Source organism: Cyanistes caeruleus, chromosome 4 (genome assembly GCF_971803275.1).
Source record: "Cyanistes caeruleus chromosome 4, bCyaCae1.hap1.1, whole genome shotgun sequence".
NCBI classification, from domain to species: Eukaryota; Metazoa; Chordata; class Aves; order Passeriformes; family Paridae; genus Cyanistes; species Cyanistes caeruleus.
This window is the reverse complement of record NC_141704.1, coordinates 10,671,623-10,693,449: the sequence shown is the minus strand read 5'-3', so window position 1 is coordinate 10,693,449 and position 21,827 is coordinate 10,671,623. Positions and strand designations below refer to the sequence as shown.

General features: G+C 41.3%; 1 protein-coding gene across 3 annotated transcripts in view; it reads right to left on the bottom strand.

Moving 5' to 3' along the window:
- The window catches only part of SEMA3C (semaphorin 3C), a 115,938-nt gene extending 98,963 nt beyond the window's left edge, over positions 1-16,975 (bottom strand). The window contains exons 1-2 of one of the 3 annotated variants that reach the window (XM_086886623.1): positions 16,295-16,975; positions 13,122-13,262 (exon numbers count right to left, since the gene is read on the bottom strand). In XM_086886623.1, coding sequence (XP_086742749.1) covers positions 13,122-13,224 — 103 coding nt within the window. In that variant the 5' untranslated portion in view covers positions 13,225-13,262; positions 16,295-16,975. Of the gene's footprint in view, positions 1-13,121; positions 13,263-13,387; positions 13,651-14,512; positions 15,394-16,294 lie in introns of those variants that run through there. The other 2 variants (XM_086886624.1, XM_086886625.1) reach the window with 2 other exon arrangements.
- Between the last annotated feature and the right edge of the window lie 4,852 nt (positions 16,976-21,827).

Below are 21,827 nucleotides of genomic sequence, written 5' to 3'. Positions count from 1 at the left end.
TATATAATTTAACCTTTATTCTGATTTGTAATAAAACAGCTCAATAGAATTTCAGAAATAAATAAATAAAGATGTTACAGAATTTATTTAAACCTGTAAATTTAGCTACATACTCCATGCTCTATCATAATGATACTGATACTGATTTATTAATTGTATTAGGAATGTTTAAAAAGTTTAAAAAGAAGGAAATCTCTTTTTCTTAAATAAGAGTCAAAAGGAGATTATGTAAAGAAAATACACATGGAATCACATGATCTCGTCCTCATATAATTCCATGTAATGCTGCATATCTAGGATTTTTGCCATTCCTTAGAAGACAAATTGTTATATTTTACCGTTCAACCAAGTCAGACAGACATGCAATTTTCCTCTCCACACCAGGGAAATCTATTCTATTTCTTACTGTAAGAAAACAATTTACACAACATACAAGGCTTCAGTCTTGGAAACAAACACTTTAGGCACAATAATCTGCAGAAGGCACCTGAATAAAAATTCCAGATGTTGAGTGTTTATAGTGTTCATTGTGGAGAATGGCACACAGGATGCCAGGTCATTTGGGTCAAATTTCTGACCTTTTCAAGAGAAGCTTTCTTTTTCAGAACTACTTTAATAGATAAGCTGTACTGGAAACACTGCCAACATAGATACCAACATCTTAACACTCACACCTGCTGATCTCTGATAAAATCAGAGAAGCAAAAGAAATGCAGGTTGGAAAAGCCATCAGAAGGTTGTGTCAGCCAAAATGCTGCTCAAAACAGGGCTACCCACTGAGGTGAGGTGGGTTTGCACAGAACCTCATCTCTCTGAGCTTCAAATACCTGGAGCAGTGGTGAGTCTGTTGCCTCTTTGAATAACCTGCTTCAGTGTCTCAGTGTGCTTACAGAAAACAAAAACAAAAAAACACCAAACAAACAAAACCACCAAAAACCAAAAGAAACAAACCAAAAACAAACAAAAAAGAGAAAAGGAATAAAAAGAAAGGAAAAAAAGAGAAGTCTTTTTTTGGTAAACTCTGCTTACCATTTGCTCCATCATATGCAGCAGCCTTGTGGCCCCCATTTTGCCAGAACCTCTTATGCTGGGAGGGTCCAAAACTGAACCACCTCTTTCCCTGATCTTTTATCTCCACAAATAAAAACAAATAAATTGGCATGACTGCATAAAACTTTAACACATAAATGACAGATTGGGCAAGAACTATGCTCCATTCCTATATGAAAAAATAGCATTTTGCCTCCTAAATGGGTCTAAAAAGAACATACATATACTTCCTTCAACACCAGATCTGACAGCAGATTTCAAGTCAGCTTCAAAGGAACTGGAGATTACCTCTGCACCAGACACTAAGGCTGAATGTTCTCATACTACATGAAGCAGTATTTTGTGTCTGTGATAATCTCTACAAACTCCTTTCACCTTCTAGAGCTTTCTATGTTACCCCCTCACTCTCCACTGATAAATATTTGTTTTATTTAAAGGGCCTTTTAGAGAAAAATTGTCCCACAATCTGTTAGTCCTCTCTAACACATTTCCACATAGAACTTACACCTATCAACTAGGAATTAGACCTATTTTGAGCAAAACCTATTTTAAGCTGCTCAACAAACAGGTTGGGGCTATCACAGACACAGTGCTGAAAAAATAAGCAAAGGAAACAGTAAACAGTGAGTGGCAACCTTGTTTATTCAGAGTGCTGTGGTTTATTGATGTCAAACACAATCCCAAGTTTAGCTGATCTCAGATGTTACATGTTTTCTCTCACATCCAACCCTATCTGAAAGGGATCTCCAGCTGGCTAGGGAAGCTTTCAATAGTCATGAGCAAGCCATAAACCCCTTCCTATGCCATTGTCCCCTTGTGCAAAAAAAAAAAAAAAAAACTTGAAGAAAAAGTCTGTCACAGTCACCACACAGAGTGAAAAGCATAAACTCAGCTGCTTGGCTCTTGGAAAAATCTAGGCAAAATTCTTTCACTTCTTTAAGAACAAGGTAAGAGTGGAAGTGTGTACACAAGGAGCAGGACAGGCTGCTTCATAGCCAGCATTCAATGCTTGACCCTGGTACCAATACTAACACCAATACCAGAATACCAGTAACCATAAAAATGTAATGGATATAAGCACAAATATAATAATAATAGTAATAATAATAATAATAATAATAATAATAATAATGAGGGATCTCATCAGTGGACTGCAGTGCTGCATGTAACTGGAATGTTTTTATGAAGGAAAGTTCTTTGGCAATGACACTCTGAGAATTTGGAATAAAATATGTCTTTTTATTTTTTTAACAGCAAATGGAAATTATGTCATCATTTGAGGCAGATTCCTGTATCTGCAAGAAAAAAAAAAAAATCCTACTCAAGAAGGATTAAATAGTTGGATTTTCTTAATTGATTCTGAGGTTGTCTCCCCCATCGAACACATCTCTGTAAATTACCACAGTAGGTATGAAACCTGCCCCTGTATTGATTCAGCTGGCACAGCCTTCCTCTATAAAAGCCTCCTCAGAGCCCCTGCACCAGGGTGGTCGTTCTGCTCTCCCCAGCTGCTGGGGAGATGCTGAATTCCTGCGCTTGCCCCTCTTCCCCAGAGCCTGCTCTGACTCGTCCAGGGGCACATACACACAAAAATGCAGCAAGACTCGCGTTCTTTCTCTTCGGTAAGCACCATGCTAGAGCTTCATGAACCCACTTCTCACCTTCTGGGTGCTGGGGAGGATGAATTCATCACCTATAGAGGCACATACTGTGCAAGCAGATTCTCCCATGTCTCAATGGAAAATATGTGGCTAGATGAAAAAAGTCTGTGGTTTGTTGGACCTGGCTGGTGGGCCAAACTGTGCTGGCCAAGTTCATAAATCCTAGCTCCACTTTCTGAGTGCTGCTCAGGCAGACAGTGGTATACCTGACTGCATCTGAAAGCTTCCAATTATGTTTGCAATTTAATGCAGCTAAGTCTTTCAGCTGCAGGTGTGAACTTAAGAACACATTTATCTGAGACCAGGAAATAAAAGAGAGGGAGCTTGAGAAAACATTCAATGGAATAAAAATTACTGATATATGATTCTTTACTTACTTTACTTTTAAAAATTTTATCTAAACAAAATGTTATACTTTCAAGTACCCACATGTAAAAAACTGTTCCTACTGGAGAAATAAATGGCTGACCCTCTTCTCATTTTAAAGGGAGTTACCAAAGCTACAAGGATGATAAGTTATTAAATAAGAAGTCAGTGCTTTACAGGCATATTTTTTTTCATATTTAATAGCTGTGTATGAACTGTTTTAGATTCCTAATGCAAACCACAATAAAACACCTCATGGGGGGTTTAAAGTCTTTTGTCTTTGCTGTAGGTTTGTCTGCTTTAGGGGAAAAAAAAATTATAGTGCATTATTTTCAACAGTGGCAGGAAGTGGGTTTTTAGTCGAATCAGCTTAAAAAATTCCAGCTGTGTTCACGTTGAAGCCATCGCAAAGTCTAAGCCTGGGATCACTTCTCCATGCCAACTAAATCCTTTTCAGGCCTCAAGAAGTAAATTTTTGAAAAAATGCCAAGCCTCTCCTTGAAAATAACATCTTAATTGGTTGATATTAAAAACCCAGAAAGTACCATTCTGAAAATGCAAGTGCTCACATTTTTGTGTTCTAATTGATATTTGCCTTGTAAGAGCACTCAACATACTCACACAGAGACTGTCTCAGAAAACTGCACTGAGAGGCATGCAGGCTGCTTATTCCAGACAAGGAGGAGTTTCTAAGGGCTATAGAAAGTACATGTCACGATGTGTATCCTGTGCTGCTGTAACACACCAGAAAGGCCAAAGACGTGTGTGACACTGTTGGACCCAAGGAAAACAGTGCTTCATTCCCTGGCTGGCTATGGCTCAGTGGATTTCTCAGAGGATAAGGAAAATCAGCTCTCCTGAGACCAGCAGTATTTTTCAAGGAGTTTCTGTATCAGTGTTCAAACGAAGTAAAATGCTTGGGATCAACAAACAGCAAATGCAGGCTTCAAATTCATGTGTCTATAACACTGTTCTAAGTACATATGCCTTTTTCATTAAAAAGAAATTATTGAAGGATTATGAATATATCTGCTCTCTGCTTCCTGTTACTCTCTATTTCCTGTTGGACTATTAATTGTGGTGTGCATATATACCATGGTACTTCTTCTGCTGTTCAAAATTTGTTTGCATCATGAGAAGGAAAGAAAATGAAGCTCATCATTCTCAGCCAGTTGAGCTAAATAAGGGATCAGGCACTTGCCTTGCATATTGCTCTTACGCCTGTAAATTTAAGTCTGCAGCTCCTTTAAGCTGGGAGACTGAGAGATCTAGCCTGATTTACACAGATGTTAAAAGAAGACAAATTTTTTGCTATTTAATAGATTCTGAGCTGACATAAGTTCATTTATTCTGCACAACTCAAAGCTTTTGAAAATAAATATATTTTTCATTAAGAAAAATGAGAAATGTTATTAAGCAACAGAAAAAAAAAATTAAGCTAATAGAAACAACAACTAATGATAAGGAGAACAAGTAACTGAGAAAGCCTATTAATCTCAGGGAGGGTTTACTAGACCTTGTGTTTCTCAGTTCCATTTCAAAGCAATATCAGAACTGTGACATTGCAAAAGAAATTCTAAAAGGAGACAATAGTTGAGACAATAGTTGAAAGTGAATTTTAATACATAACACATTTACTGTGTAATTATTAAAACCATTCTTGTAAAAATTTTGGAATGCCAGTCTGATCTTCTTAATGGCTGAAAGCAGTGTCTGTAATGAAAAGAATTTGGATTCAGCTTAATTTTGAATTCTTTTTTCAAAAAAAATAGAAGCAACTGCCAATACACATTTTTTTTCCATGAAGAAACTTGGCAGTCCCAGCTGATTGTGATGTCTCCTCATCCACATTCTAGAAGATAATTTTGGTGAGGTAATAATTTATTCCAGAGCAGTGTGTAAGATTAGGCAGAGCAGTTCAAAAGTCTGGGTATTTATTCCATTCAATCACTAAAAATTGCATTTCATAAAATCACATTTGCATTTGAAATTTTTACTGGAAATAAAACATTCTCATAAAAAGAGTAAGTATTTCAAATGAAGTCCTTACTTACAGCCCCCAAATAAAAATTTAAAAACCCCAAACAAAACTCAAAATATTCTTCCTTCCTCAGTATTATCATTGTCATTAAAAAATTACATATAGCACTTGGGAGATGGGGCTAAATCACAAATTAGGAGCTCTGCCCTGAAAATTACTCACAGACCAGTCTCTAAGCTCATGTTGATTTGAGGGCATTCATATACCAGATCTGAAATTCACTTCTCCCTAACAACACACAGAGTTCCCAATACATCCTGCATTTCTTACAGCTCCCTGCAGCACTCTGGAGTTGTGTACTGGTGAAATGCTTTCTAGAGACTTTCTTCTATCAAGGTGATTTGAAGGAGAGCTCCAGAATTTTTCTTTTTCTCTCCTGATTGATAATGTTGAAATACCATGACCTAATTTCTTGTAGGTAAGATGTAAAATGGCATCAAGATATGTCTTCCAGATGCTGCCTTTGAATATAAGCCTCCTAAAATTATAAATTAAAACTATGTGTATTGTGTTTCTGAAAAAAAAAAAAATCTTCATATAATCTGAGGTATTAGTTGTGGTAATTGAGGAGCCTTTGTAGCACTCACTTTTTCATAACTGACTTGCTGGGTTAGAGCAGGAAATATCCCAAACACAGCTGTACAAAGGAGCAGGAAACAAAACTTCCACCAGCCTTACACACAAAAGAACCAAGAAACTTCTCCTCAAGGAGGAATAGTTAGCCTTACGTCCACAAAGATAAGAAAAAGAGCTAAACTCTCTAAAGGGATGATGGTCCCAGCTCCAGAGTGGTTTCATGGGAGAGGCAGAGCAATCACTCCCTATCTTCTTTCCATGGTTACACCTCCAGTAAATCACTGCTAGGATTTCTGCTTCCTGAAGAAGCTATGCCAGTGGCAGATGAAGTAATGATGAAAATGCAACTGTATCAAGTTTGCACTGAATAAGGATGGAGATACAAAGGGAAGGGAGGAGTGATGTAAACCCTCTGTTAATCACAATCATTCTCTTCATTCCTGGAAACACACATTTATCTTGATTCCCAGTAAGGGAAATCCAACATCACCCTGATTCACACAAGTAATGGAGCACGTTTCACTCAGTTGTATCACTGAGGCCCCAACTCTGTGATCAGTTGGACAGGGAAAAATATTCAGTCTTCTTGTAACCTGGCGTCAGCTGAGCCAGTGATGCCTGAATGTGAGACAACATGAGCTGAGGAGCTGCCCTGTGAATCAGTAAACTGTGTCCCTAAGACAGACCTTTCCCTGAAAAACAGTGCCTAGTCTTTTTATTAAGGAGTGTTACTGAGAACTCTGAAAAGTCAGCACCAAAAAGAACAAAATACACATGTTGAGGGAACAGCCAGTTCACATAACAGGATAAGTTCTTGGTCTATGTGTTTATTCATGGCAGGATCTCAGTCAACGCACTTCAATAAAATGAGTAATTACTGTGAGTCACGTCACTAATTACATCTGATACACAAAAAGGCTTGTGCAGCTCTACATATCAAAGTTGAGCTCATCCAGTATGGAAATGGCTCACAGAGGAGCTCTTGTTACTGGTACCGGAACAATCTGGAAAAAAATGGGGTATTAGAAACGCCTATGCCATTTCTCTCTCATCACATTTTTTTAAACATAAAAAGAAGACGTGTTGTAGAATAATGGCAATTTAACTGCCTACGTAGGGACTTCAGCATTTGCCTTGGACAGGCAACACAAGAAAGAATTGTAATGACAGAGCAATGCAATTGGCCAAGATAAGCTGCTTTCTTCTATGACAACTAGAGAGCAAGAACCTGTCAAAATGTTCTAAGATAAAGTTTGATTTTTCCATACCAAAATAAAAAAAAACCCAAACAAAACCATGGGCTGGTTCAGATACAGGTCAAATTGACTGAGTTGAGGAACATAAAGAGCTTAAAGGAAGCAAGTAATCTCTTAGATTACAGATCTACTTATTAGCGTGCAAGAAAAAACAAGTCTTCACAAATTGTGTCAAATTCAGATGAGCTCTTCATCCAAGAGTAGGATCAAATTTATAGGCTGGCAATTTGTTGTCTGGTAATTAACTACCTTTGTTAATCATCAGACACTTTTGTTACCTTATAATTAACTACCTTGAAGATGTTCTTATTTGTGCTTTCCCATGAGGGTACAGTAATTTTAGAGCACGAACACAGAACTGGACCAAACACCAGCTGTGGATTCAGCTGTATTGCAAGACCATTTTCATAGCTGAAGTCAAATCTTCATGGCACAACTTAACTAAATACACAAGCAATAAATTATCCTCTCCTGTACATTCATGTCAACAGTAATGACAGTGAAGCCAACTCAAAGACACTGCCACTGAACAAGAGTGTGAAAATAAGCAGATTCAATGTCATTTGGCATGTAGGACCTTTACCCATGGAACTTTACAAAGAATACAGAGGTTTTTCTGTAATTCTTCCTTTAATATGTTTGGGAGAAATTTTTCTATTTTTTTTTTTTTTTACATTTAACTCATAGCCTATTCAAGTAATTCAATTTCAGTACAAGATTTATTGCATTGAGCCTCTGTTTTTTTTGAGAAATAAAGAAATACAAACAAAAAAAAAAAAGCACAGAACAAAAAATACAGAGAAGGCAGAAGTCTAAGAATGACTCCCAAAGACCATGACTTGTAAATTAGGCATTTGTCATTAGGAACAACCAAAGCTGTCAATTCAAAGCCCAATCTGGAATACTGAGCACAGTTCTGGTGTCCCCAAAATAAGAGGGACTTGAAATTATTGGAGCAAATCCAGAGGCCAAAAAGCTGTTAAGGGGACTGGAGCACATGCCATACAAAGAGAGGCTGAGAAAGTTGGTGCCGTTCAGCCTGGAGAAGAGAAGGTTTGGAGACATCACAGCAACTTCCCAGTACCTGAAGGGGCTACGAGAGAAGCCAGAGAAAGGCTCTTTGTCAGGAACTGTACTGATGGGACAGAGCAATGGGCACAAACTGAAAGATGGGGAAATTTAGGTTAGATATCAGGAAGAATTTTTGTTCTGTAAGAGTGGTCAGACACTGAAACAGGTTGCCAGGGAACTTGTGGATACCCCAACCCTGGCACTGTTCAAGGGCAACTTGGATAAAGCCTTGAGCGATCTGGTCTAGAGGGAGGTATCAGGGGATGCTGGAACCAGATACATTAAGATCTATCCCAACCCCTTAACATTCTACAAAAAACTGTAAAAATCAATCCTCACTACTAAAGAGAAAAGAATTTTATTTTTAGTTGGATGTATTCATAAAAGTTTTCAGATCTTCAGTGAGAGACAATTAAATTGGAAAAAAAATTCATATTGGTGATGTTCAACACTTTATAAATTAACATTATTTAAGACCATGATACTGTGGGAGCCATAAATCAGTTAATTTTGAGAAAATATTACTCATAATTTGCTGAAAATTAAGCAACTATATGAACATTCAAGGTAAATTCTGCATGTAAATAAAATTATACATTTAATCTCTTCTCTCTTTTTTTTTTTCTCCTCTTTCAAGGCTTTGCTTCTACTTCATTTCATAAATAGCTTTCATTCCATAGACACCAAAAAAGATCCAATCAACTATATGAGCGTAAACCTTTGCCTACTAGACTGTCATCAGCACAAAGTCCCCCAAATAATAAATGAACTTTTTATTAACTGTGGTAACATTAACATTACAATGAGGGATTGTTTAAAAACAAGTTGTACTGCTGTTGCTCAAGAGCTCAAGGAAAATGGTTCTCAGTTCCTTTATTTTTCCTTGAGGGTAACCACAGGGGTTGCATTAAATCTTTTAAAATATGTTGACAGTTGAATAAGTGCTGCTGTTGCTCTGGTGACATTTTATGCACTTTAATTGTCATTAATGAATCTGACTGATACTTTCTTAAAAGTCCTTTACGTGTTCTAGTAATTTTATAACAAAGAGAAGAACAAAACTGTCTGCAAATTAGCCTTGATCCACTTCTCATATGGAATTTTCACTGCACACAATAGGAGCATCTGCATGGGAAATATCTGCTAGACCAGACAATTGAGGTAGGAATGCATTGAATGTTCCCAGTAAATTGTGAAATTATCACTTCGTTGTGTATCACCATATAAATTTAAATCCCAAAGAAGGTTTGTTTGAATGTATTTTTGAAAATAAGTACTCTATCTGCTTCAATAAATACAGAATTTGATGTTAAAATGCTCAGCATTTTAGGGCTGCAACAAAACTCAAAGTAAATATGAGTTGGAATGAAACAAACACTGACACTAATCTGGAGTCCAGTACCTCCTTCCTTATTCTGATAATACTCCCACTGATTTCAGAAGGGCTTTTGCCCTGTGAAGACTGAAGGACACAGCTCCCAGTTATCAGCTCAGGAACATGCAGTAACAAGGAGGAATGCATGGAGCTTGAGAAACTGCAGGCACCACACTTGATAGTTCATAAACAGATAAGGTAAGTCTTTTGCTTGGAGAGAAAATAAACTATGGTGCTTTAAATTGTGATAGGTGATTTAAGTAGATTAAAGAATATCTATTCCAGGGACATGGAGCCCAAAGAGGGAGGAAGAGGGGGGAATAGTGTATTAACAGTGTAGGTAGACATGTGGAGTCCTTTGTTTCCCCCATCCCAGGTTCCCTCAGTCCTGCATGCTCAATGGGAACACAGCAGATGACTGCCAACACTGCTGCACCTGCTGCACCACAGGCTTCACATCTTTGCAATTTCAGAGTCAGACAAACCTGGGGCCATTGACACTTGTACAGTTCTGCACTTCAGCTGCAGTGGCTCCTCAAGTGCAGAACTGTACAAGTGTCAGTGGTCTGAGCCATCACCACTGAACAGGACAATTAGGCCATGCAAAATCGCTCCAGGCACACGGAGAGCCCCTTTGCCTGATTCTCCACAGTCCCCTGTACAACCACACTCACCTGAGCAAAGCAGCAGTTCAGCCCAGCCTGACCTTTCCTTCCAGCTGAGCAAACAGCTGCACAAGGTGCAAAGCAATCAGAATCAGGCTCAGGGTTCTGTATGGCAGCGTTCAGGACACACAGGGTGCAGACAGCACTAAGTTCCACACTCACGTCATACACACAGCTAACAACCTCAGCTAAGTCATGAACTACATTTTAATTAGACAAGGGGCCAGGCTTTTGATTTCAAAAATAGAAGTTAGGGTTGCAGTCCTTCATCCATTGAAGTTAATTGCAAAATCCCCATTATCAGGCTCTTGAGGTATTACCCAGGCGCACTTTTTAATTACATTTGATTCTTAATGAAGTAGATGGCAAAGAGAAAAGCAGCCCATGATTCAAATGATTCACATTTTTATCTTTCCTGATGAAAAACAGAATAGGTCAAGATACTTGCTGGATTTTCCCATGAGAAATGCTGCAATGTGAATAAGCTCAATTTACTTGATGCTGAAGAAGCAGGTTAGCTTTGAAAAGCATCACTCATTTTCTCCTCCTCTATATACTCTACCCCCAAAACTTATGCAATGTAATTGTAGACACCAAGCCAAATCCAATTCAGAGCTTGAAAAATATCACATCAGTATCCTAAGCTTGAATGACTTGTCTTTATTGTCTAATGTCACTTACAACATAAGGAGTCCTAATTATGGTTTTATTTTCAAACTATGCACTTTAAAAGAGTGACAATTCTCCACAAAAAGCGACAGCTTCTCAGGGCAAGGAGACTGCCAAATAACTTGGTATTGCTAAATGATTTAAAAACAATAAGTTATGAAGAAGCTTATGAAGAAAGAGAGTGTTATCACACTTAGCTAGACAAGAATACAGTTACACCTTTTTCTATTAGATCTCTACTTATGTAAGTAAACAAAGATTTACAGAGCATAATTTCATGCTACAGGTGGGCCATTCCCCACAACAACCTGCAAACTCTTTTCACATAATGAAAGTTGTTTCTTACCATCTGGAAATCAGGTTTAAAAATAAAACTTCTTTTTATATATTATACAAAAAGCTTAGCTTTTTATTTCAGACATACTTCTCATATTATAAAACACATAATTATTTTTTTTTTTTACTTTTATGACTTCAAAAGACCAAATAAAAATTTAGGACCTAAAAATGTAATTTCTTTTTTAAAGGTTGGCTTTTAAGTATTAGGGAGAGTAGAAAGTCAGTTTTAAGAAAATCAGATAATATTGCAAGGCTCTCTAACTGAGGCAGCCAAGCAGGGTTACAGCAGGAACTGAACTGAGGCAAGGCTGTGTCCCCAGGGCTGGCACAGGGGACAGAACTCTTGGGGCTCAAGAACCTGACCAGACAAAGGGGTCACTGCAGCTTAAAGCTGTCATAGCTCCTTCTAAAGGAAGAAGGGACAACCTTCTTTCAGGGACACAGAAAATAAGGTTTTAATTCAGTATTTTTTTTTTTTTAAATTCCAAGGTTTGGTATCTTTTGCCCTGTGGCTGCTTCACTGTTTCAGCCTTGCAGGATACCTGTGATAAAACAAAATCTCTTGAGTTTGTTAAAACCATTTGCCTCTCATTACAATTCTTTCCCATTCACAAGGTTGAATACCACAAAACCTGAACACTTCCTACTTCATGGTCATACCAGAGATCAGGGGAAGCTTAGATTACTTTCAAGGCCACAAAGTAGATGATGTGGAAATCTAAATCAGCCTGTTGTGCATTACTGTGGGAAACCTGCAATGTAACAAACAACCACAGCCAAACTTGCTTCTGTGTTGAGTTGTGCCAAAACAGTACCATCTCCACCAAGGTCAGTGCAGGCTTTAAGCAAGGAAAAAAATTCTTATCCCTACTTCTTCATTTGAATTCCCTCTTGGAACTCAATTCCAGTTATTGCTTTTACTGAGCCATGCTATCTTACACCTATTAAGTACTGCATTCATCAGTTTAGGGCCCTTATTCTGTAATATAATTATTCAAACTCTGGTTGGTATTTGCGGAAGGTCTAACTTGGCAGTCCCCTTCTGGATGTCTCTCAGTCTCATGCTTACATAGATATTGATCATTATAGCAAGTAAAAGTTTGAGATACTTGCTAGCTCTGATAATTTTTAAAGCAATTCTTAAAGACTGTTCAGAGCACACAGAATATTTCCAAGGCAGTGGCAGGGCATCCCTGCACTAATGAACCACAGAAGCCATCCTAATGCAAACAGCACTGGTCCAGGGAATAGCAAACCCTCATGCCTCAAAGACAATCACAGAAAAGGCAGAGGGCTGAAGAAAGTCAATGCCCATGTAATTGGTGATGGAAAGTTTCAGCTCAGATTTAACAGACACTGTAAACTGAAGAACACACACATTCTGAAGTGGTGGCTAAAATCAGCATTTAGGACTAGAAGAATAAGTCACTTTACTATTAAAAGTAATGCTGGGGTAATTGCAGCAATAAGGTACTTCTCAGTACTTTAGTAGTAAAAGAAGCTCTTTTGAAAATGTTAATTTTCATTGCTGGTTTACAGTAGGCAGGCATCAGTGATTGCTGCATGCTATATGCATCCTACACAAAGCACAAAGTGCACAAGGAATGATATTTTTTCAAATAACTCTGTGCCTGGCTAACTATTTTAGTAAAACTTCAGGCAGCCTCATTTTCTGAATATAAAGTGTTTCAGCTGGACACCAATGAAAGCAACTCAAACCATTAATACTCTCCACCACATGTCATGTGCTATATTTTTTCCAAGCAAAACAAAGGATAAGAAATAAACCTTTAGTTTTTAGTAAGTCAATAATTCAAAATAAAGAGAAAATCCTATTAATTATTAACTATATATTCATTATGCACCCATATCATATGATGGGTAGACTCTGGTAAAATAATCAAATTTAGGCTGACAGGTGCCTCAGCAACACAAAAATATAATTGTGGGCACAGATCAAAAAGCCAGTTTCTACTCAGTTATTGAATTTAAGGGGAAGAAGAAAATGTTCAATCATAATATTTGTTTAAGAATGTTTATCTTATTTCTTACCATTGAATGATAGGAACACCCTTGCTTGAGGCTGGGAAGATCCTTTTACACTGCTGAAGTAAATAAATATCCCAATCAACAGGTTCACTGCAAGAAATGCCATCTCCTCAGATTTGCAACTTAATATCCAAGAAACGAGACCTGAAAGAGAGATATCACATTATTCTTATACAAACTTGTGGAGCAAAAACAACAGCACAGAAAGATTGTGTTGGAAGCCTCTTCCAGCTGAAGCCATAATTACTGATGAGAAGGAGGTAGAGCACCTCTGTTTTTCCTTTGTGCCTCTGCAAGTGGTTTTCTCCAGCAGTCTTCTGTGCTGGCACAGTAAGAACTCTGCCTGTTAGCAGGAACCAAGAGAGCCCAACTTTTGGGTAGGGCAGACTACAGCATTAGACTCAGTTTATTTAAAATGAAGACAATTCCACCTGCTGGAAATGTAATTATACTAAATGTCAAGGCAGAGCAAAGCAAGGACAGGAGATAAAGTTTCACGAATAAAAATCTGGCTGATATTTTTAGACACCTCTCTCTCATGTTAAGCGGGGGGGAGGTTTGGGTTATTGGACATTTGGTTTTTTTTTTCTTTTCTTTAAACATCTGAAACCAAAGGTGCTTGGAAATAAGCTTTAAGTTTTAGTAAGCCGAGTTCTCTAATCACCCTCAAGATTTTCTTTAAAAAAATTCTGGCTATGTATGTCATTAATTTCAAAACCATGAAACCAAAAGTATTTCAACACAGTTGAAACTGTTAGTCAATGTTTGCTTTTTGGGATAGCTCCTTTCAGGATATGCACCTGCTCTCATTGACTTCTACAGGACACTAAGAATCCCAGAGTTGGACAATGATACTACACTTGATACATCAGGTACTTCTCCTGCACATCTGCTGAACCCTCATTTACAGGAGTTAGCTGCTGAGAAGCCTGAGCATCTCAGAGAATCACAAAAATCTCCAGAACTCTGCATCTCTTAGTTCAGGAAGGACTTGAGGCCACTGGAATCACTGGAGGAAAGTAGCTTTTCTAACAGACTTTGGACCAGATCCAGAAAACCCAGCCACCTTTAGAAGCTGAAAACTGTGTATCTGTATCACATCTGCTACTAAACTGCATCTCTCCAAAAATTGTGAAGTGCAAATTTCACTTCACCTATTGCAACAATTTAGCTGCAAAAGTGAGCTAACACTGTTTTTTTAGGCTCATTCTTCCACACTGCTTATATATAGATATATTTCTTTTTTATATAAACAGCCCTTCTACTAGACACCACTTATTAGTTAATCAGGTGTTATACTTGATTTTATGGCAACTGGAAGCACTTTGAAAGCCACAAGCCCTACAGCTAGATCATTAAAGGCTATACATTTATTTGACAAAGAGACTTGTTACCTGTGCAGTCAGCTCACTGTTCTTCACCTCAGCTCTGCTCCAGCACTACAGTCCCTCCAGTGGAAGCCAATATTTCTACAGGCTTGTTCACCCTGTCCCTCTGAGGTTCACACCTGTCCTTAAAGAAGCGGCTGCAACGCCCCAGCACGGCAGGAATGAGCTGCCAGGCGGGGATGGCTTCAGGTCAGCACTCCTTTGGGCTGGATCCACATCACTGCCTTAGCGCTGAGAGACGCCCCGTCTGTCATCACCCCCTCTGCCCTTCCCTACCCACTCACTGCAAATCGCTTGGAAAGGATTCTCTTCGCAGGGGGACTTCACATCAAGCTGGGGGTGGGAAGGAGAGCACGCATGAAAGTGCAGAGCTCTGCAGCCCACACTCTATCAACTCTCCCTCACTGTTTGCTCTGAGTACTGAGAAATGCACGAAGATCAAATAATTCTACAACTCTGCTAATTGACAAAAACAACCTTGTCAGAAACTTGCCAGCTACACATTGGGTCTGTAGGAAAAATATATCCATTCTGGCCCGGTTCCAAATTATCTCTAAGGGTCTGTTAACTAATAAAATGATAGTTGCATAGTTTTTGCCAAGAATAATTTTTAAATAGGCTACACAAACTCTAGCACTAATGTTGCTTTGTGGGCTTTAAAAAACTGTGACTTGCCCATGGCATATCCTTTAACTTACTCCTCTTCTAAGAGAGGCATTAAATCCCAATAAAATTCCTTGTCAGGCCAGAGGAAATAGCCAATCATACAAAACATGTGATTTAACAGATGCAATGGGATTAGTATTTTACAGTAGTAACACTATGCTTTCTTTGCAATATAGATAAAGAGTCAAAGAGGAACAAGTGTGCAGCTTTCCTTCTTCCTTTAAATAATACTGTAGGAAACAATAATAGAAAAAAAACCAACCCTTTCAGCTCTCTTTCCCTCCCACTCTCGTGCCTCCTGCCAATTGTGGTGTAATCAGCTAGAGGAGTGAAACATTGCTACATTTCATTGCTCAAATTGCAGATCTTCACCGTTAACACAGAAGTGACAGGCAAATATAAGATTCAAGTGCTGAGCAGCATGGTTCCTACGCAGCTTTTAGACACATAAATAATAAATGCATACAGCTCCAAAAAGGTACCTCAGGGTGTCTGACATGTGAGTTACCTAATGGAAATAGGTTTAATTTCAGAGATTTACAGAGCTGGTAACTGACAGCTCATTGCAGGTTTCACTCTATAAGCTTTGGGCTTATATCCCAGCTCTGAATTTATCTCAGTAAGTCATGCTACTATATTCAGCACGTCCAGTGCACATGATCTCTGCTGACAACACACAGACCTTGCAAGTACTTTAAAAGAATCCTACAGGACAGACAAAAAGCAGTGTCTAATTGCATTTCTGTTCTTACACTCTAGTCTAACTGTAAACAAACAGACGAACCGCTACCAAAGTGAAGTAGTGAAGTTTCCCTGCCACGGAGGTCGCTGGCAGCATGTTGCACGGCTTCTGCAAAGTACAGTATCGCTTTGCTAGGAAGTGCTGCGCAGGTGTCATCCGCTATAGACTGGGTCCTACCCTTAAATCCTCCAGGAAAAAACACTTGGCAAAAGGAAGAAAAGAAACGGAGAAGAAAAAAACAAAAACAAACCCTGCCAAACACGGACTGTGCCAATCTGGAAAACATTGGTTTAACTATCTGTGAACAGCAGCAAAATTCAACCATCAGAACCATTTCACATGTACTACAGAAAAGAAAGAGAACTTTAAGTTATGCTTACCCGGCTATTGGAGGCACCAGTAATACTGATTCCTATCTGGTTTCTATCACTTTTACAGACTCCACTCCTGCTACCAGAACATTTTAATTCCAAACCTGCCTCACGGCAGAGGGAAAAATAAATTTCAAAAAAAGGGGGAAAAAAAAGGGAAAAGAAAAAAAAAAGAGAAAAGACTCTCCTCGTGGTGGCTGCAAAGATACTCCCGGCTCTTCTGTACAATAATCCCGGCAGTGGCTCCCGCGGCTCAGCGAGCGCTTCTCCCCTGCGCGCATTCACGCCCCGAGCAGTGAATGGAGCGGCGGCGCGGTGCCGGCGCTGCTTTCCAGTTACAGGCGCTGCCCTGCCCTGGCCGCCGCTCCAGCGAGGCGAGGCTCGGCGGCCGCCGGTGCATCATTAGCTGAGCAAATAGGGGCTGGAGCTCATAAATAATGGCGAGGCCACACCCCGCCCTGCGCGCCGCCGGCTGCCGCCCGGCCCGTCCGCCCGGCCCGGGCACCGCGCGGAGCGGGAGGGGCGCGAACGGCGGCTCGGGGCTGGCGGGGGAGCCCAGGGCTCCCCGGGGCTGAACGGGCTCGTACGGCAGCCCAGGGCTCCCCGGGGCCGAACGGGCTCGTACGGCAGCCGAGGGCTCCCCGGGGCTGAAGGGGCTCGTACGGCAGCCCAGGGCTCCCCGGGGCTGAAGGGGCTCGTACGGCAGCCCAGGGCTCCCCGGGGCTGAACGGGCTCGTACGGCAGCCCAGGGCTGCTCGGCGGCCCAGCCCCGCGCTCGGCCCGAGCGGCTCAGCCCCATCGCGCACTGTGCGCGCCCGCGGAGGGAGCGGAACTCGCCGGGAAAGTTTCTGCCCCGCTGGGCGGGTCGTGCCGGGGCTGCCAGCGAGCAGCTCGGGCCGGGGCAGAGCCGGGGGGAGGCGGCGGGGCCGGGGGAGAGCAGCCCCGGGCGGGGGGCAGAGCCGGCCGGGCGCGGCCGCCGGCGGGAGAGATGCGGGAGCGGGGCCGGGGGGATGCGGGATGAGGGATGCGGGGCGGGGGGGATGAGGGATGCGGGAGCGGGGGGGATGAGGGATGCGGGAGCGGGGCGGGAGGGATGCGGGAGCGGGGCCGGGGGGATGCGGGAGCGGGGCCGGGGGGATGCGGGAGCGGGGCCGGGGGGATGCGGGAGCGGGGCCGGGGGGATGCGGGAGCGGGGCCGGGGGGATGCGGGAGCGGGTGGGAGGGATGCGGGAGCGGGGCGGGAGGGATGAGGGATGCGGGGCGGGAGGGATGAGGGATGTGGGAGCGGGTGGAAGGGATGCGGGGCGGGAGCGGGCGGGAGGGATGCGGGAGCGGGGGGATGCGGGAGCGGGGCGGAAGGGATGAGGGATGCGGGAGCGGGAGGGAGGGATGAGGGATGCAGGGCCGGGGGGATGAGGGATGCGGGAGGGATGAGGGATGCGGGAGGGATGAGGGATGCGGGGCCGGGGGGATGAGGGATGCGGGGCCGGGGGGATGAGGGATGCGGGAGGGATGAGGGATGCGGGGCCGGGGGGATGCGGGAGCGGGCCGGAGGCCGGTAGGTGTCACTGTGCGGAGGGAATGAGAGCGGGCTGCGATAAGGGGGTACCGAGTGACAGACAGACCTCTCCGGGGGGGGTTCTTCCCCTGCTCCCCTCGAACTGTTTCCTCTATTTAAAAATTTAAAAGCGAGAAAGAGTAAGCGAAGCATTAGAACAGTGCTTGGACTCAATGTCCAATTGATCCAGGTGTTTTACCCCAGCTATCAGAAGCCTTTTTGCAGAGATTGGGAGCTATATTTACACAAGCTCAGTTTTCCCTGAGATACGCTGAGCAGCCTTTCCCATTTGGTGAGATTTGTGCTCTTACGATGGTGGGCCAGCACTGAAAATTTTACCCAAGGTGTCAGCTCCCTTAAAGCCAAGGAATTTCCAAGCAACATCACTTGGATTTTGGCTTAGGTTTTCCTAAACTGTCTGTGCTGCTCTGACCTGCCAGGTGCGAACTTCTTTTGGATCAAGATTTTCATTTTTGCAGAGAGAGAGATGGTCTCTGATGCGTTCGAGGCGGTGTGGGTCACTCAGCAGTGTACTGCCTGTCACAGCAGGACTTTGAGGGAGCACATCTCGTGGTGCACTTGGACCCATCTCCCATAGCCAGAAATATGTTAAGAAGTAAACAAGTACCCACAATGAATGTGCACATGCTCGAGTCAGAGTTTTGTTTCCAGCTATTACACACTCTGGCCATACTAACCAAAACAGTCAATAATAGTGGTGGTATTATAGCCAGAGATCAGGGAGTAGCCTGCTTACAGCACCCTGGCTAAACAAGTTTTGTCTATCCATGTGGATGTCTTTCTGGCCTGTGTCTATTGATTACTTTCTGTAAAGGCTCATTTGCATAAGTTAGGGTCACACATATTTCAAAGAGTATCCCCAGGTGCCAGGCTAGCAAGTTAGTGCTTTCTTCATGCAAGAAATTCCAGTATTGTATGGCACTTAGCATCCCAGAGGACACAAAGGTATGGGATGGTCCGTCCTCTGAAATGAAAAGTCAAATTTGCAGCTGATGCCAGAAAAGAAATGGATCCAGAATTTTTAAAAGCTTAATCCACTTCAGATCATGTCTTGAAGGTTAATTAGCTGATGCCTTCAGATGAACCAAACTCTTCAGATCACAAGTCCTTAAAAACATTGGTTCTCTTCCAGTTCTCCTCGTTAACACAAATAAACTACACATGAATGTGTGAACACTTGCTGTCCCAGAGAGTGGTTTAAATTAAGCCCTCAGTTCTCTCCATGGGCAGGCAGTGTGGTTGTGAACATGATGCTGCTCATCCTTGAATTCTGGTGATACTCAAATGCTTGTCTGACAGCAGCACCTTGGCAAAAGGAGAAGTCACTTTTTTGCTTTGGTAAATCTCCACAACTAAGTGCAATTAGAGATCGTCACACCAAGCAGCAGAAGTGAATCACCCAATCCAGTGTTCTCCCTCTTGCTGTGATCTACGCAGGGTGATTCAAAGGAAATTGCACAGAAAGCCACAGAATAAATATGAAAACCTTTCTCTTTTAGGAGATTTTGGGGAGATGTGTAATGGGTGGTGATATCAGTCAGAGAAAGAAACAAATGTTACCATGAAATACCAACACTAGAATTTATAATGATCCTGTTCTTCCCAAATATTTTAATAAAAAAAAAATCTTTTTTTTTTCCCTTAATAGTACTGATTTTCTATGTAAGAACAAGCACATGCTCCTTAAAATAAAGAAAAAAGATAACAAGAATATGCTCAAACATGAATCAACATCAGCGTTAGTTAAAGTCACTTGTGTTTGTCAAGGAGTTTGTGTATGTATGGACACTGCAGGGCCATCTGGCTATCTGCACTTCTTCACATGTGCTAGCTACATTGGAGATAAAAAGGTAAAATGGAGCACTGAGGAAAATTATGGGGCTTTCCAACACTCCCTCATGGACTTTGGGCTTATAAAATAGCAAATGAACTACAAAGAGACAAATGCAAAACTTTAATCTGTGAGATACCATCACGCTCATATCTGATAGGCAAAGCCAGAGTATGCTAATTTTAAAAAGCAAATTGAAACAAGAACAAGCTTGCCATATTGATTTATTTGTATTTAACATGTGCATATGTGCAGGTCAGAGCATGATAATTAACTTTAAAAAGCAGTTTGAACTTCACAGCTGGGCTAAGAGAAATGGTTAAAGTTTTACTTTAGGTGTTTTGTAATAGCATGCATTAGCTTCAAGCAAAACTCATGGAATGGAAATTACTTCTCCCAATTATGAGGTGGGGTTTCAGCATTTACTGGCATGAATCAGCCCTGTGAGTTAAATGAAAATTATGCAAGACACTTGCTTTCCAGGCTGTGTATTTTACAGCCTAACGGGGGATGAGGACAAGTAAGTTGGACTGTGGTTTCAGCTGATTTTTAATCATTCCTCTATTATACAAAGTGTACAATGTCTTGTACAATTTCCTTCTGGTTCTGGTTTCTTGCATGTGAGATCTATAGCTAAGGGCAGTAATTCCAGGTCACATCACAAATGTGGGGACAGAGTCAGGCCCTCACTCAGCTTCGGAGCTGGAGCAGTTCTGACTCTTGGAGTGTGATCTGAGCAGGCAAATCCCCCTGGCCAAAACAAATAGAGCTGGTATTGTTCTATCTGTGCATGGTGTTTGCTTCTTAACCAAACAAGGCTTCTTAATGGACCCAGGCCTAGCTTTAGACTTAAACACGAGCTATAGCCAGGGCTAAGAAAGACAAGAGTGGATTTGAATGTTTACTTAACATATGGGCTTGGGGCTTGGCCTTTTTGTTTTGATTTGTTTTGTTTCCCCTCACTTAGATTTTAAGCTCCTGGAGAAGTGAACACATTGTAGGAGGTATTAGGACCGGAAGGAGCGCAGGTTTAGAAGAAGGCAGGAAACTAAGAATGATAAAGAGGAGAAAAACAGGAACCTTCTGGGAGGCAGTTGGATGGTTAAAGACAGCACAGTGGAATAGAATCAAAAAATTTCACTGGATAGCCAATATGAAGATCAACAGGCTTGATAATCAGATTCTGCTTTGAACACAAGCACAGAACAAGATGAGATCAAGTGCCAGCTATTATAAAGAAAAATGTAGTAAAGGCATAATAAATTGACCATCAGATGGAATTCATTCCTTCCTTAAAAATCAAAGGAATGCTGTATACGGTAAATGTCCAGATTCCAAGTGATGAAAGAAAATGCTATAACATCTATTTTCTCTGCTCTCATTTATGAGTATCAAATCACCTTAAAGAAATGCAGGGTCATGAGGTAATCCAATTAATTCATCATTTATTTTCTTTCTTACAGTTGCAAGAACTAGGGAAAGTGTGAAACATATCAGCACTTTGTTGTGGGAAAGCTATTAGGTGTTTGTTTTGAAGGTGCGCTCATATGAACAGCAATTTATATTGTTTTTCACAACTAATACTTCAAAGATTCAAGAGATAATAAGGACATGTGGTGTCCTGGTGACACCACAGTGTGATCAGAGATGGCATAAGGTCCTTGGACATAGTGTGCCCCTCATTTTCAATGGCCTTGTTTGGGTGGGTCAGTGTCAGACTGGCCACGAAGTGTGAAGCTTCTTCACCAAGGTCACAGCTTTATAAAACTGCTGGCATGTAACTAACAATGAGCTGTCAAACAGAATTAATCAGACTGCTTCTTAATGCTTAAGGTTCTGTGAAAGTCCATTTTCAGGAGATAATTTGTCTTTTCAGAGCTTAAGAAAAATTAGGTGCTTAGGATCAGGATTGGTGTAACCACGTAATGAAGTGCTATTACCTGGATGGGAACAGAGGAAAGCATTATGCTCTTAGCTTGATAAAAGTCCAGTTGTTTCATTAAATAGACCCTTCTCTGAGTGGCTCCCCTGGAAGTCAGTGAGCCAGCACTTCATAGTAACTCTGCCCTTGAAGAGACTGTGACTCGGGCAAGGTCAGAATCAAATAAGTCCTTCTGTGCCTGTACACAAGA